This window comes from Prionailurus viverrinus, chromosome B4, assembly GCF_022837055.1.
Source record: "Prionailurus viverrinus isolate Anna chromosome B4, UM_Priviv_1.0, whole genome shotgun sequence".
NCBI lineage: Eukaryota > Metazoa > Chordata > Mammalia > Carnivora > Felidae > Prionailurus > Prionailurus viverrinus.
In genome coordinates, this window is record NC_062567.1 from 55,618,522 (window position 1) to 55,634,705 (window position 16,184).

The following is a 16,184-nucleotide window of genomic DNA, read 5'->3' on the forward strand; positions in this document are numbered from 1 at the left end:
ATAAACGTCAAGATTTAAGACAGCCAGTTTAGGACTTCAGCTACAGCATGCACATGCCTAAGAGTATTTCGGGCAGTTGGCTGGAAGATTGCTACAATTAACTCCTCTGGCAAGTCAGTCCAAAAAAAAAAAAAAAAAAAGTGTGAGTGCTATTTAGGAGTACTGTAATAACTCTTGGGATGGGGGTCAAATTTGTAAGGATGAGGGTAATCTACAAGAATAGGAGAAAGGACAAGAACAGGCAAATTAAACTTTAAGTGTGATTGTAGCTATTGCTGTCTACACTCAACTAGCAAGGAAAAAGCCCTGCTTCAGCTCTGCGGGTTTTCTGAGTGTGTTTTAACTTGACAAAGCAAAACAGACCTTCTGGGATTAACTTTTCCTTTTCACTTAAGTCACAGGCTTTACGTTGTAGGGTGTTGGCCACCTGTTCTTCTACCACCATCTCTACCTCCACCTCCTCCTTTGTGGCCACAGTAATGTCACAGCCCATACATGGGGGAGGGGAGCAGTCAGGAACTCGGCTGCAGATGCATTTTTTCCAAACACAATAACCACAAACAGTGGTCTCTAAGCACTCTCCTAGGCTCTTCCAAAACGTGACCTCCCCTATTACTCATATACCCCCCTACACACTGTTAAGGACCACTATCCGTCCAGTCTGCGCTCGAGGGAGAAGTTTATACCTTCGTCCTAGAGATGCTAGATGCAGCAGAGAAGGCAGTAACGAGGCAGCCTAGTGCTGGGAAGGGAGGAAGAGGTGCGGGAGCGAAGGGAGAGAAGAGACAGACAGAGAGAGGGAAGGACGACGAGGGGGAGGGGAGATTGGAGCGCATCGGGAGTAACCTCCACCGCACCCGACCGCCCCGAGGGGCAGCCCGCCCAGCCCGCGAGTTTCTCCCCGGCCGCCTCCAGCCGAGGCTCTCGGGGAGGAGGAAGGAAGGGGTTCCCCGTCCAGGAAGCAGCACAAGCGGCGGCCGCCTCTAGCCTCACCCTCCTCAGCCCCGCACCGCCCATTCCTCATTCCCCGCGTCGCCGCGTCCCCGTGCCTCCCCCTGCAGCCACCCCCACCCCGTCCGTCCGCCCGCTGGGGCTCAGCGCCTGCGCCCCCTCCCCGCCCCTCCGGGGACCCCTAATTCATTCACTCGCCGCCGGCCCCGCCCGGCGCCGGCGAGGAGGGTCGGGACCGGGGCAGGGGCCCAGGAGGGGTGGTCCGCTCCATACCTCTCTCCCGCACCTGGGAGCCGCCGAGCCTCTGGCCCCCGCCGCCGCCTTCAGTGCCTGCGCTGCGCTCGCTCCCAGTCCGAAATGGCGGGGGCCGGGAGTACTGGCCGGGCAGCCGCCACCGCCGCCGCCGCCACCGCCGCCGCCGCTGTGCCTCCGCCGCCGCGGCCGCCGCCTAGGGAAATCGAGCTCCGAGCTCACCGATGAGTTCGGGGCCGGGCGGCCGCAGAGGGCAGAGCGCAGAGCTATCGATGCGCGCGGCGCTCGATTCCTCTTCAGACCGGCGTGCGGGGAGGGAGCCGCTGAGGGCGGTGTGGGAAGAGGGAAGCGAGGGAGCCTGCGAGCGCCGCCGGGGAGAAGGAGGGGGCCGGGCCGGCGGCGGAGCAGCGGGGGCCGGGCCGGTGGGGGAAGCGGGTGGCGGGCGGCGGTGGGTGGGGGAGCCGGGCCGGCCGAGCAGGGGGGTCTGGGCGGCGCCTTGGCGGGGCGGGGAGGAGGCACCGCCGGACCCACGCGGCGGCCGGCCTCCGGGCTCTCGCCGCAGAGTCCAGCCCGCAACCGCAGACTCGGACCCGGGCCGGCGCGCAGTGGGCTACCCTGCCGCACCCTCTTCGGGTCTACTCGGACAAGCTTCGGAAAATCCAGCGCCCCTCGGGGTCGGCTGCACTCGTGCACGTTCATTTACTGTCATTTACTGCAAGTAAATAAACATGCAGTCACCAAATGTGGGAGGCGACTTCGGTGACTTAGGGAGACATCAGGCAGACAGTTCCCCACCCAGGGGCTTTCTAACCACGGCTTGCTGATTACCAGCCTCAACACTCTGGGGGCTGGGAACCTAGCCCCAAGACCAAACATTCGTGACATACGCTTTCGTCATTAATCCCAAGAGGGAGGAGGTCTGTTGTTTTATGTTACTGTTTTTATGGATGTTTTGAAGTCATCACAGGTCATTCTAAACAGCGACCTCAGATGTACCTACTGCCCAGGAGGGCACAAACAGAAGGCAAACAGTCTTTAAGTATAAGTGCCCTTGATAGTTTAACCTGAGGAGAATCACTCAAACATTAATTAGAAGACTGAGATTAGTCAGTTAACAGTTCAGGGAGTTAACATGTTTAACAATGGAACAATTAAAACTGTTAGCATAACCCAGAGTCTGATAAAGTACCTAGAAAGGTAAATTGGGAGAGTTTTGAAGATTGAGGACCGGCGTCTATGCCTAATAGGACCACCCATCTGAGCCTCTTATTTCTAGTTCTTTCTAGCCCACATCATAAAACACGAATAAAACGATTATTTTAAATACCAATTATTATGTCTGTTAAGGTAAGCCTTTCACCAACTGTCACCCTTTTCTTGTAACCATCATGTGGGCTGTCACCTGAAAGGCTTATCCTGGTCTTTCTCTCCTAGCACCTGGTACCAGGTAGAAGAGAGAGAAGAGAGGAAGTGGAAGACATGAACGGGAAAAGAATACACCTACTCTATGTCAAGTCGTTGGTAAATGTTTTGCACATATATCTGCTTTAATCATCACAACAGCTTCATGAGGTCAAATACTTTTCACTATTTTATAGATGAGGAAACAGATTTACAGAGATTAAAACTTGGGTCCAAGTTCACACAGCTGAAATGAAGTACTCTTCATGTCAGGTTACATTCACTCCTCTGCTCCCAGCTCTAGGGGCTCCCATCCCACCTAAGGGAAAAGCAAAAATCTCCAAGTGCTACATGGCCTTAGATTATGTGACACCCCTCACCCCTTATCTCTCTGCACTCTATCCTACCAGTCCTTTCCTCACTTACACACACACACACACACACACACACACACACACACTGGTTCCCGGCTGTTCCTTGAAAATGCCAGGCAGGCTTCTCTCTTGGGGAATTTGCACTTGCTTCCTCTACCAGAGCACGTATCCAATATATATCCACAATCTCCCTCTGACACTTAAAACTCTTTGTCCAAATGTCTTCTTCCAATAAATTCTTGCCAAAAGATCATCTTTGATATTGCATCTCGCCCTCCTCACCCCCAAATTCTATCCTTCTTCCTGCTTTATTTTTTCCAAAGCACTTACCATTTTCTAATATACTATATAACTTATTTACTGTGTTTTCTTGTCTTTCTCCTACCAGAATATTAAGCTCCAGGAGGGCAGGGATTTTTTTCGTCTGTTTTACTTACTGCTATATTTCCAGTGTCTACAACACAGTAGACACTCAATAAATATTTATGGAATGTTGGATGAATGAAGTTACGTCCCCTCCTTCTGAACTCTGTGATTCTAAATCCTTATTTAGAGTGCCTTAAACTCTCTGTAATCTGTTTTCACTTTCTTTCAAAATCTGCCTTTAACCTCGCCAGGTCACCTTCTGATAAACCACACCTTTGTGGAGCCTGCACTTAACAGACACGATGAGTTTTTGTTAAATGAATGAATTTGCACTTATTGTATGTTGCTTTGTAGTCACTCCTAGATATAAATTACAGATTTTGTTTTGGTTCAACTTCAAGTGCATGATAAGCTCTTGTTTTCTTTGACAGCTGCTAATGCAATGTTCTCACTGTAGTTGGTGCTCTATAAATCTTAAAAGGACTATAATAAAAGGGAGGGGGGTGACTTTCTATACCATTTTTATGCTGATTGCAAAAATTCTGGCATTAGCAGAAACCTAATCCATCCCCATGGTCTCAGTTATCATCGAGGCTCATGATTCCCAGAGCAAGCCTGCATCCTGATCCCTGTTCTGTGCACCCTATACTCTAGTTGTACCTCACACACCCTCCCTCCCCTTCCTTTTCACTCCTACAGCAATGTATGCATATGTTATGCCATGCTTTTCCACCCTTCAGTCATGGGTGCTTTCTCAGAAGCCAGCACCCACTCCCCAATATTTTCTTTCTTTCCTTGACCTGGGGCCAGTGGCAGTGGGTCTCAAAGGAAGATGCTTCACAAAGCACCTTGCATACTTAACAAAACTGCAAGTTCTCTCGCCCAGAGATTCCATTCGGTTGATCCAAGGTAATCTAGAAATCTTCATTTTTAATAAATCAGATGATCCTAAACTGGTGGTTAGCAGTGTGTACACTGAAAAACCCTGATCTAGACACTCACATTGCTTGTGGTGGCCGTACTTTGTACTGTCTTCAGGGGTTTTCTTCCAAAGCTTGGTGGCTGCATTGAATAGTCTCCATGGCTCTCCTTTTCCTTTCCTTTTCTTTGCTCTCCCCCAAGACAAGCACACAAACCTACACGGTGATCATGACAGGAAAAGAGAGAAGAAATTGCAAAAAGTATAAACTTGGGGATTCTGGGCTTGCTCTAAGAGGTAACTGAGGTTTTTACCCTCCACTGTTGCACTCTTCTGGGAAAGCAGCCACATACATGCAGACCCTTGTGCACATCCTTTTATCTTGCTTTATGAAGATCATTCTGGCCTATCCTTCACAAGATCCTTCTTCTGTAGATATAATCAAAGCCAAAACAACAGGAATTCCTTTGTGCTAGCTGGGCTCTTGTGTGAGACATAAAGTACCAGGACATGTTCAGAGCCCTACAAATGCTGAGGGTTTATTTAGGAAACAAGGAAACTTCAGAAAACCATATCAACCGTCAGAACTAGTGTTGATTCCAGAAATTAACTGCTGTTTTTATGATCCAGCAACAGGCTCTGGTGCCTCGCTCATCCTCTCATTAAGAAGTATCTATTGCCCACACTCTAGTTAATTTTGCCATTCTCCTGAATCAGCATCTCTCTGCTTCTTCCTCATATACAGTCTCAACTTCAGCTGCTATCTCTGCTTCTAGTGACTACTCTCTGTGACTTACATTTACAACATCCCAAGTGAGAAGATCTAAATGTATCTGTCATTCACTATTCAATAAGAAAGTCTTTTATGGGGCACAATTTTCCTGATGGGCCACCTAACTGGTGGCTGGTCTTCTTTATGCCTGGCTTAGAGGTGATTGCCTTCATTTGGGGGCCAATCCCAAGTCCAGACAACTGTGGCCAGAGTAGCAGGTCATAGAGCAGGAAGAATTAAGCAGAAGGAGCTACCTATGGGTGCTTTCATGGACTCTCCATCAGTTTTCTTTCGTGGGAAGTTTGTACCAATGATAAGTTCTATTTAATTCACTTTCTCTGCATATAATCTCCTCTGGACACTTACTTCATTAGACTTTATATTCCCTTTTTGCATATGTTTCCCCCCATTAGGTTGTTAAATTCTCAAAGTCTCTACCTCATTTGACCCTGTATCCCATAGCCCTTAGCACATAGTAGGGCTTCTAAAAATATTTGTTGAAGTGAACAAAATTATAACAAAACTTCAGCCCCATTTCTACATAGTCACTTCCTTCTCATCTAGCCAAATTCTAGGCCATTTCTAAATGAATGTCCTCTCATCTTGGATGCGTATTTCCCCAAATCAACTTATTTCCCCAAATCAACTCCCTCTCCCAATTTTTCCATCTTACCTGAGCAGCATTGTGGCCCTTTGAAACACTTAGATTTAAAAACTTACATTAATTTTTAACCCACTCCACATTCAAACTGCTTCAGCTCCTTTTAATGATACTTCCTAAGTATTTGCTCATATATGTCTCTTCCACATCCTTTCCTTCATGCTTACATTTCCTGGAACAACTTCCTTGTGATTTTCCTCTTGGCTTTCTTCTTTTCAATTCAGGCCATATGCTGTTGCCAAATTAATCTTCCTTGCACATGTCTTTCATCATCATCATCATCAAACATTTACTTGGTACCTACTCCATATAGGCTGCAGTCATTCAGATTATATAGTTTTAAAGTGCAAAGAGTTCCAAGCTAAGTACCTAATGAGTACCTAAAGATGATGATAATTACCTTAGAAATTAGAAGGAGAAATGATCACTAGTCCCAGCAAAGCGTTCACTATGACCAAATCTTGCTTTCACATCTTCAATAATGCTTTATATGTAGCTGAATCAGGTCCAAACCCTTGATGCCCAACTTTTGCTCACAACATGCACAGACTGACACCATCCTGCCCTGTGACTTTGTCTTCCACCTTCCCAGAGCAGATGCTCTCCTGTCAAGCGCGTCCCCTCTATGCCACAAACCCAGGATGTTGTTTTTGCTTCTCTTTTTACCTAGCATCTTTTTGCCTCTCTCATTACTAAAATTCTCTCTTCCAGATCTAGAAGAAAGCTGTTAATTATGCCATCTCTTTTTTATCTCTCTCTATATATTATTTTGTATAAGCTAATCACGTCTCCCCACATAAATTCTAAAATCCCAGAGGCAAAAACCCTGTCTTAGGTGTGTGAACCCCACCCACCCATGCAAGCCTAGTTTGATGCAATTACTCCATTACTGCATGAATACATATAATGTGCTTATCAGCAAAATAAACACGATGAAAGCAATGTCTGAGGAAGATCAGAATGGCAGCTAAATGCAGAAAAGATTGGAAGGAAAAAGACCTCAGGTAAGATGTTTTGTGAATGGTGTGACAGTACCCAGTGACAGTGGAACAGTGCACTGGCTGAATTTGCTAATCCTGTGAGTTAGAACAAATTCCTTAATCTCTGCAAGCTTCTTGCTTAAGAATAGACCAGTGACGTAACAGCTACCATTTGTTAAACTCCTCACACGAGCCAGATGAGTTTTATGCACAATTTCAAACAAAAAACACATCAACCCGTATCTGTCCTCCTGCCCTCTTCCTCACTGCTACCACTGCAGTCCAAACCACCATCCATCGTCCCTGTCCCACAGGAACAGTCATCTCCAACGGGTGTCCTTGCTTCTATGCTTGCTCCTCTACAATCCAGTTCCCATGAGGCAGCCACACTGATTCTTTTCAAAATGCTAATTGAGGCTCGTGATTAGATCAAGCTCTTCCAAGGCTTTTCATTGCACTCAAAAATAAAATTCAAACTTCCTCAAGCTATTTAATGACGGGGTTTTTTATGGGCCTCTGAACACACCATGTAGGACTCGTCTCCTTTCTGGGTTCCAACTGCAGTAGCCACCTTTTTCTTCTAACCTCTTTGGGGTTTTACACTTGCATGCTCCTGCCACCAAGCCTCTCCCTGCCTTTCAGGTGTCTGCTTAATACCGCCACTTGAGTGAGAGATCCCCCAACACCCAGTCTACATCAGCGCTCCCTACCCTATTCCCTCACTTCTACCCTTCAAATAATTGTCCTTTAACACAATGGCCTGTTTCATTCTTTTACTTAAGCACTCATCATATCTGGAATTATCGTGGTTGTTTATTTGTTTGCTTGTCTCTTCCTCTGCGGAAATATAAATTTTATGAGCCAGGGACCACTGAATTCTCAGATTTTATGAGCCAGGGAGAGTTTAGCATATAGTAGTTACTTAATCAAGATTTGCTGATAAGCTGCCCTAAAGAAAATAATAGAACTAATAACCCCCTCTAAGTGAGGTCTTTGCAAATCAATTTAAGTCTCTTGCTTTTGTTTCTATCTGCCTAATGCAATAGTACTTTATTTAATCTTGTTTTGTTTTTAAGAATATTAAAAGTCATATTAGGTTTTTTAATTGCTTTCCTCTAGTTCTCGAAGGAGGTGCTCATTGGACTACCTATTAATTACAGGCCTGAATTTCCTAGTTTCTGTCTTTTCTCTTTAATCACAGTTATTAGGTATGTTGTAACATTAATTCTAGAGTCTAGGAGCATTAACCCTTTGGGACCATCTAATTTAGTATCCATATGTCCTCACTTGAAAGAAGCAAGTCCTCTTTTTGGCAGATTCTTCTTTGTCAAACGAAGATGATTTGCCTTGTCAGACGTCCAGTGAAAGCTAAGATACAGGAGTTTGTGAATGTACCAAAATATACGAGGACCAGCCATTCAGATGCTGAAGACCCAGAAGAGTTTCTTGGTTTTCACTGCAAAGGTGATTATTTCTTATATCAGGGGACTGTAAATGCATGGAGAGGCTGCAGATGGAAATATAAATGATTACTTCACTTTATTCAGAATTCTTGTCACAAATAATTCTAACGGGTGCATAAAATAAGTCCATCCTAATGTATGTTCAATCCTCAACAACCCCCAAATTACTGTTTGTTTCAGGGCCTTAAAAAGCCCATATTCATCTGACATGTTAGTAACCATTCATTCATTCATGTATTCAGTCAACGAATATTTGTTGAGCACTTACTACATACCAGGAACTCTGGGATACTCGGTGCATGATGCACAAAACAAAAAACTTCTGCTGTCTTAGCACTCACATTCAAAACAGTGGTTATCAGACTTTTTGATTTCAGGATCCTTTCGCACACTTAAAAATTAGGGAGTTCTGTATTCATTCATTTCAAATAACAGTAATAAACTCATTGCATGTTTGCACAAATAACATTTTTATAAAAATAGCTACATATTTAAAAGTAGTGAGAAGAATAGCATTGTTTTAACATCTTTGCAAATCTCTTTAACGTCTGCTTTATACAAGAAGCTAGATTCTCATATCTGCTCCTGAATTCTGTTTACTTATTTAAAAAAATTTTTTTAACATTTATTCATTTTTTGAGAGGCAGAGAGAGAGCACAAGCAGGGGAGGGGCAGAGAGAGGGGGAGACACAGAATTGGAAGCAGGCTCCAGGCTCTGAGCTGTCAGCACAGAGCCCAATGCGGGGCTCGAACCCAGGAACTGCGAGATCATGACCTGAGCCGAAGTCGGACGCTTAACTGACTGAGCCACCCAGGTGCCCCAATTCTATCTGTTTAGATATGAAACAGCCTCTAGAAAATTCCACTGTACACTCAGAAATGAAGGTGAAAAAAGAAAAGAGCTTGGTATTATTATATAACTGTGTCTGACCTTGCAGCCCTCCTAAAAAGGTTTTGGAACTTTCAGGGGTGTCAGGACCACACTTTGAGAACTGCTCTTCAAAAGAACTTTTTGTTAATTTTTTTTTTTTTTTGGTGTTAAAACAGGGCCAAAGTTAATAAAAACCAGTGCAATAATTAGCTTTTCCAAAATTATTGTTTTTCTTCTCAGAACATTCTCAGAACAGGCTCTCTTGGGTCCCTATTAGACATTATCTATTGAAATAGTATTGGGGAGAAATTATCACTACGATAATATATAAAGGTGAAACAGATGTCCCAAATAATGTACTTCCTTGCAATAATTGAAAACTCTTTTTTTTTTCAGTTTTTTGTCTTTCAGGATCTTGAAGTACTTTACAGACATTACTTAATTAAATTTCCCAGAATGCCAAGGAAATATTTCCAAATACAATTTTTTGTGCGTTTTGCAGACAGTTGAACTGACAGGGTGGCAGGACTTGTCCTGGCTTGAAGAAAAGCTGTGAGCAAAAACAAAGAACTATCATGTATTTATTATGGCTAGAAACACACCACAAATCTTCCTTGACTTATATCCTAATAAACCCATCCTTAATTGAAAATATAGTAAGTCGAAAATGCATTGAACACACCTAACCTGCCGAACATCCCATCGTAGCCTTGCTCACCTTAAATGTGAGAACCCTTCCATTAACCTACACGTGGACAAAACCATCTGACACAAAGCCTATCCTATAATTAAGTATTGAATATGTCATGTAATCTATTGAATACTGTATATAGAAAGTGAACAACAGAACAGTTGTACAGGTACAGAATGGTTGTCAGTGCACGGGTTGTTTACCCTCGTGATTGTGTGGCTGATTGGGAACTGTGGCTGCCACTGCCCAGCACCAGCAGAGAGGGTCATACTGAGTATCACTAACTCGGAAAAAGATCCACATTCAAAACTCAAAGTATGGTTTCTACTGAATGCGTATGGCTTTCTCACCATCATAAAGAAAAAACTGTAAGTTGAACCATGGTAAATTGGGAACCATCTGTATATATTTTCAAGCTCGTCAGGAGTATGGATAATGTTACCACGAAAATTTCTATTCCCAATGTCTCAACAATACTTGATTTTTTTCTCTCTCTCTTCCTTCTTCCATCCTCTCCTCTTCCTTCCTTCCCTCTCTCCCCATCCTTTCCTTCCTTTTTTTACAAAGAAACAAAAACAAAAACAAAAAACTATGAAACTTCTCAGACTAAATCTTAGCCCAGCTCCATAAATCACCTTGGCTGTCTAGAAGTCATCATTCAGTGACCTCAAACTTATCCACTGATGTTCAGGTCCGTCACAATAAAACCCTGTTGCTTCTTTGTTCAAAACCTCCAATAACTTCCCATCTCATTCAAAGGCAAAACCCTCAAAATGACCTATGAGTAGCCCCCATAATTTCCTAATGGTATATCCTCCTCCTCGTCTTTTGTGTGTGTGTGCTCCAATAAAACATTACTTATAGACACATTTTTATTTCATGCAACTTTCACGTACCAGGAAATGTTCTTTTGACTTTTTTCAACCATTTACACAAAAACCATTCTTAGCTCTTAGCCTGTATAAAAACAGGTGGTGGGCCAGGCTGCAGGCTGTAGTTTGGTGACCCTTATCCTAGAGGGCAGATTTCCAGTAAGTTCCACAAGGCAGATTTTCAACAAATCCTGCCAGTGCAGTACCACAGCAACTTCTTTGATTTTGAGTGAACCACAGCTGCCCTATCCCACAACTTCTAGATCCCAGCCCAGGGTGTGGGGTTTAGGGGCAAGTAAAGCATCTCTTCTTTGGGTGCTCTGTCTCAGCCCTAGGGATAGCGGCTCCTTATTATCTGCTATTCCTATTGTCTTAACTTAAAAGTTCTCGATACTTTCTGCTAGCTATATTGATTTCTATTGCTGCATTGACCATCTTCAGATAATAAACACTGATTATCTCAGTTTTCACAGTCAAGAGTCTAGGCATAGCATAACTGGGTCCTTTTCTCAGTGTCTCAACACTGCAGTGAAGACATCAGCCAGGGCTATGAGCTCATCTGGAGCTGGGGTCCTCTTCCAAGCTCACTGAGTGTTGGCAGAATTCACTCGTTGTGGTTGTGGTAGTGAGGTCCTCAGCTAAGCCTGCCATGACCATCTTCACAACATGGCAGTTTGCTTTAAGGCGTTAGAGCACATCTGCAATTTCTGCTTCTTGTGGCACTCTTAGCTTTAGGCACTCTTTTTAATTTCCCTTTTAATCCAAGTCAAGTGATTAAGGATCTTAATTACATCTGCTCCTCCTCTTTTGATGCCTCCTTTCTTGTTCCCTAGACGGACCAGCACACACTCACCTCAGGGCTTCTGCACTTCGTGTTCCTCCTACCTGGACGGCTCCTCTCCTCGGGTAACCATATGATTCACTCTTTCCTTTCCTTCAGGTCTTTGCTGAGATGCCTCTTTCTCAGTGAGGTCCCTGGCCACCTTATTTAAAATTGCAACGTTCACTCCAGAGCTCTCTCTTTCCTTTATCTGCATTGCTCCTCTCCACAGATCTTATCACCATCTGTCACACAATATGTTTTACTTATTTATTTGTTCACAGTCTATCTTCCCCCAACTAGAAACTAAGCAATACGTGAGCTAAGATTTGGGTCTTTTCTATTCACTATTGAATTCCCATCACCAGAACACACAGTAGACCCTCAAAAAAAATATTTTTTGAATAAAAAAAATGCAGAAATCCTAAAATGAACTTTGACATGTGTCAGATGATAAGAATGTGGCCAACCAAGAAAATATACTAAAATATAATTAATATGTACTTCTAGAAAACCATCCTGAGACGAGCTATGACATCAACAAACAAGGACAAATGGATACTCCCCTCAATTGTTTTTTCGGGTTTCAGAATGTTACACAGCTTGTATTTTTAAAAGTTAAAAGGGGCGCCTGGGTGGCTCAGTTGGTTGAGCATCCAACTTCGGCTCAGGTCATGATCTCACAGTTCATGAGTTCAAGCCCCGTGTCGAGCTCTGTGCTGACAGCTCGGAGCCTGGAGCCTGCTTCGGATTCTGTGTGTGTGTGTCTCTCTCTCTGCCTCTCCCCCATTCATGTTCTCTCTCTCTCTTTCTCTCTGTCTTAATAGTAAATAAAACATAAAAAAAAGGTTAATGGTAGGATTATCTAAGGAGCTCTGTTAATAGAGAAGAATGCAAATTCTTCTTGATTTTATAGGGGAGAAGGTACTAAACTACCTTCAAACATATTTTGTATATATTTCATTTTCCCCTTATGGTTTAGAATACCTACTATCCTGAAATCAGTTTGATGAAAATGAATAAAACAAAATGAACTCTCAATAACCAATCCAGTTTTGTAAATGAAAATTTGTTGTGATTAAATGTACTTATATCTAAGGGGCACCTGGGTGGCTCAGTCAGTTGAGCCTCTGACTTTTGATTCCAGCTCAGGTCATGATTTCAGAGTTGTGGGATCCAGCCCCACATCAGGATTTGCCCTGGGCATGGAGCCTGCTTGGGATTCTCTCTCTCTCTCTCTCTCTCTCTCTCTCTGTGTCTCCCTCTGCCCTTCTGCCCTGCTCTCTCTTTCCCAAATAATCAAAAAATATTTTTAACATTTATTCATTTTTGAGAGACAGAGAGAGACAGAGTGTGAGTGGGGGAGGGGCAGAGAGAGGGAGACACAGAATCTGAAACAGGCTCCAGACTCTGAGCTGTCAGCACAGAGCCCGACGTGGGGCTTGAACTCATGGATGTGAGACCATGACCTGAGCCAAAGTCGAATGCCCAACCAACTGAGCCACCCGGGTGCCCCACTCCCAAATAATTTTTTCAAATGTACTTATATCTAAAATCAAAGAGCAAATTCTATGTAATTGTATATAATTATTGAGAGTTTGGAAAATCAAAGTTCAGAAAACAGAGGTAAGAATGAGAAAAATCTAAGGGTCTATGTATAGTTAAGACTGGGAATATGCACGTGTGTGGATTGTGAGGGGGAGTATGTTGTGTTGAGTGTGCTTTACCAACACTGAGTAATGCTTGATGGTGACAGGATCATTTAGGCTAGCAGCTCTCAACTAAGCAAGGTGTTGAGATGTATTTAGTGGTAAGAATGTCCACAAGTCATTGGTAGTTAATGCTAAAGTATTTCATACTTGAGTTGGCCTTAAACTTCGTCATTCATGGTCAGTTCTGCTTCCCAAACTGAAGTGCATGTTCATATGCTTTCCTGAGTTGGAAACGCAGCTCATTCTCGTGGATGTGTATGATGCATGTGATTATCTCCAATCGTTTGTGTCTCAGATGGAAAAGACTGAGAACCCTTTGGTCTGGTTCTTTTTCTAAGGAAAATCAGAAATCCTGTAAAATAAGGCAAAAGAAGAAAGAAGAACTTTGATGCCGTTATCAGTAGACCGTTGGGCCATCTTTCTCAAGTATTTCTAGAGCAGAACACGTGAAGGCCATTCATCACAAGCTTGCTCTCAGATCGTGTGATGCAGGCGGCTGTAATGCACGGAATTAAACAGGGTGAAATGTGCGTTTATAAAATCCCAACCTGTTCAGTGTTCTGCCCTGAGACATTAACCTGTAAAACTCACCGTCCAAAAGTCGATTGCTTTTGGGTGTTTGCTCAAATCTGAGAATTCTCAAAAGCATCTGAGTGGGGGGTGGGGGAGAAGCACTACTTTGTGAAAGAATTTGGGACTGGTTAGGTTTCAGTAACATCTCTACCCAAAATAGTAAACAATGTGTAGAATGGTTATTATTTTTCCTTATGTGCTGTGGAAGAAGCAAGCTGTTATGGAATTTTGCACCTTGCATGCGATCCCATTGCTATAAATTAAAGAAAGATGTGTAGTATTGCTGCAGTACTGACTTACCGTAAAGAGTTGTAATAAATAAATAATGAAGATGGACATAAATGCAAGACACTAACACAAATACTAAGTAGTAACACTGTTCAGTAGATGTAGTTTTACACTGACCATAATCCACACTCCGTCTCACCTAGGCTTTTGCACTGGATTCCTAACTTGCCCCCACTGACTCTTCCAGTCCACTTCATCTACTATTTTCAGGTGAATCCTCTTGAAGTAGAACACTGACATGCCCTGCCTTGTTTAGAATTCATAAATGCCTCTGGAATAAATACCTACAGAATAACATTCAAATCTGAATCTACTTTTCCAACCTCATTTCCCATGAATATCCCTCTTTTGGTGCTTGACTTGAAGGCTAAACGACTTCCCTACTTGCCCAGCCGCTAACACTTTGTTGCCTGGCATTCTTACTCCCTGGTCTGAATCCTCCCTAATCCTCATGCATTAGCAAAGACTTGTTCTCTTCAGGGAAAGCGCCCGGGTATAAGACCTAGTCCTTGGGTTTATGGGGAAGTGAATACCTTCAAAAGGTGCAACCCTTTAACTGCTCTTTTCATAAAGTTCTCTCCAATGTATTTTCAACATAGCTTTAAAAAGTATCATGACAGTGGAATACTTTAAAAGCAGCTTAAAACTCCCAGGGCACCTGGGTGACTCAGTCTGTTAAGCATCTGACTGCAGCTCAGGTCATGATCTTACCATTCATGGGTTTGAGGCCTAAGTCAGGCTCGGTGCTGCCAGCTGGGAGCCTGGAGCCTGCTTTGGATTTTGTGTCTCCTTCTCTATCTGCCCCTCCCCTGCTCACACTCTGTCTCACTCTCTCTCTCTCAAAAATGAATAAACATTAAAAACAAATTAAAAGCAGCTTAAAAGTCCCATTTTAAGAGAGTATTTTCAGGGAGCAGTCCCTCCCTTCACTTCCAAGTAGGCATCCTCTGACCGACTTCAAGGCTCTGCTCAGATGATACTGTGTCTATGAAGGCTTGTCTCTGATTCTCTCAGCAAGGGATAATTTACACTCTTCTTAAGTCTCATTGTACTTTACTTATGTCTCTTGTTCAATAAGCAGTCCAATATCTGTGAGTCCTCTATGTGTCCAGGCTAAAACTTCAAAACGAGACCGATGCATGTAACCCTTTAAACCTCCCAAGTTTTGTTGTGTTGGGAGGGGTCTCCTCAGCATGCAAGGAACAGGCACACCCGGGTCACCCAGAATAGAACCATTGTCTCAACAGGAGATCCATGGAGAACAGTCCCACCTTCAAGACACAGTCGTGCTCGGGGCCCTCCAGGCTCAGAAGGAGCGCTAGCTATCTGCTTGGATAGCCATCCCCATTCCTTCTGCTCAAGTAGGACATCAGTGCTTGCTCCTTATTCTGATTTTCTGCTGTCACAATGACGTAGTAAGCTTCTCTCTCTACTTCTTCAACTTCAGCCACGTTTTCAACAAACTTATTCTCTCCGCCTGTCTCACATTCAAACTTCTGGATGGTGAACCCAATCAAGCGGTCAGTGAGGCACTTGGCAATTTTGGACTCCTGTCTTGGGCAAAGCTTGTGCTCCAGACCGTTTCTGGATTTGAGTGTGGGTCTCAGATCTAATCTTTAAAACACCGGGATGGGGGTGCCTGGGTGGCACAGTCGGTTAAGCGTCCGACTTCAGCCAGGTCACGATCTCGCGGTCCGTGAGTTCGAGCCCCGCGTCGGGCTCTGGGCTGATGGCTCAGAGCCTGGAGCCTGTTTCCGATTCTGTGTCTCCCTCTCTCTCTGCCCCTCCCCCGTTCATGCTCTGTCTCTCTCTGTCCCAAAAATAAATAAAAACGTTGAAAAAAAAAATTTAAAACACCGGGATGTATAACGTATATGTAAAGTAACAATTTCAAGCTATTTTTCTTTGAAGGTGTGTATGAATATATCAGGCTATCACAGTTTCATATTGGACCTACCTTTATTATAGCTGTTTGTATAATATTTCAGGTCCCCTACTTATTCTAAGCCTCTTGAAAACATAATTCCATTCATCTTTGTATCCTCCACAGAGAGTAGCTCAGTACCTGGTACAGAACAGATACTCAATAACCATACATTAATATATGCCAAGATTATATGCTGAATATAAATCCTGTGCCTCCCTACAAAATGCTGAAAAGTGCAATCTGGCTCTGGTTATTCTCTAAGGTGGTTATACAACTCCTGTTCTCAGCAGC

At 43.7% G+C, this 16,184-nt stretch overlaps 2 protein-coding genes across 3 annotated transcripts in view; one reads left to right on the forward strand and one right to left on the reverse strand.

The window, feature by feature from the left end:
• The window catches only part of KRAS (KRAS proto-oncogene, GTPase), a 40,890-nt gene extending 39,501 nt beyond the window's left edge, over window positions 1-1,389 (reverse strand). Inside the window, exon 1 of one of the 2 annotated variants that reach the window (XM_047866805.1) lies at window positions 1,238-1,389. The gene's annotated coding sequence lies outside the window, so the exon portion shown is untranslated. Of the gene's footprint in view, window positions 1-1,224 lie in introns of both variants that reach the window. The other variant, XM_047866804.1, reaches the window with a different exon arrangement.
• Window positions 1,309-9,557, forward strand: LOC125170583 (spidroin-1-like). The gene is made up of 5 exons (XM_047867281.1): window positions 1,309-1,347; window positions 1,454-1,921; window positions 2,638-2,724; window positions 7,971-8,140; window positions 9,407-9,557. The coding sequence occupies exons 1-4, from the start codon at window positions 1,309-1,311 to the stop codon at window positions 8,046-8,048; spliced, it is 672 nt and encodes a 223-aa protein (XP_047723237.1). The 3' UTR covers window positions 8,049-8,140; window positions 9,407-9,557.
• Window positions 9,558-16,184: the final 6,627 nt, after the last annotated feature.

Excerpts from the sequence above, each read along its gene's own strand:
- LOC125170583 (XM_047867281.1), top strand. The coding sequence starts at position 1,309 with ATGGCGGGGGCCGGGAGTACTGGCCGGGCAGCCGCCACC. Across the intron at positions 1,922-2,637 it reads TTTACTGTCATTTACTGCAA|CACCTGGTACCAGGTAGAAG; the intron begins GTAAATAAACAT and ends TTTCTCTCCTAG. Across the intron at positions 2,725-7,970 it reads TACTCTATGTCAAGTCGTTG|AAGCAAGTCCTCTTTTTGGC; the intron begins GTAAATGTTTTG and ends CTCACTTGAAAG.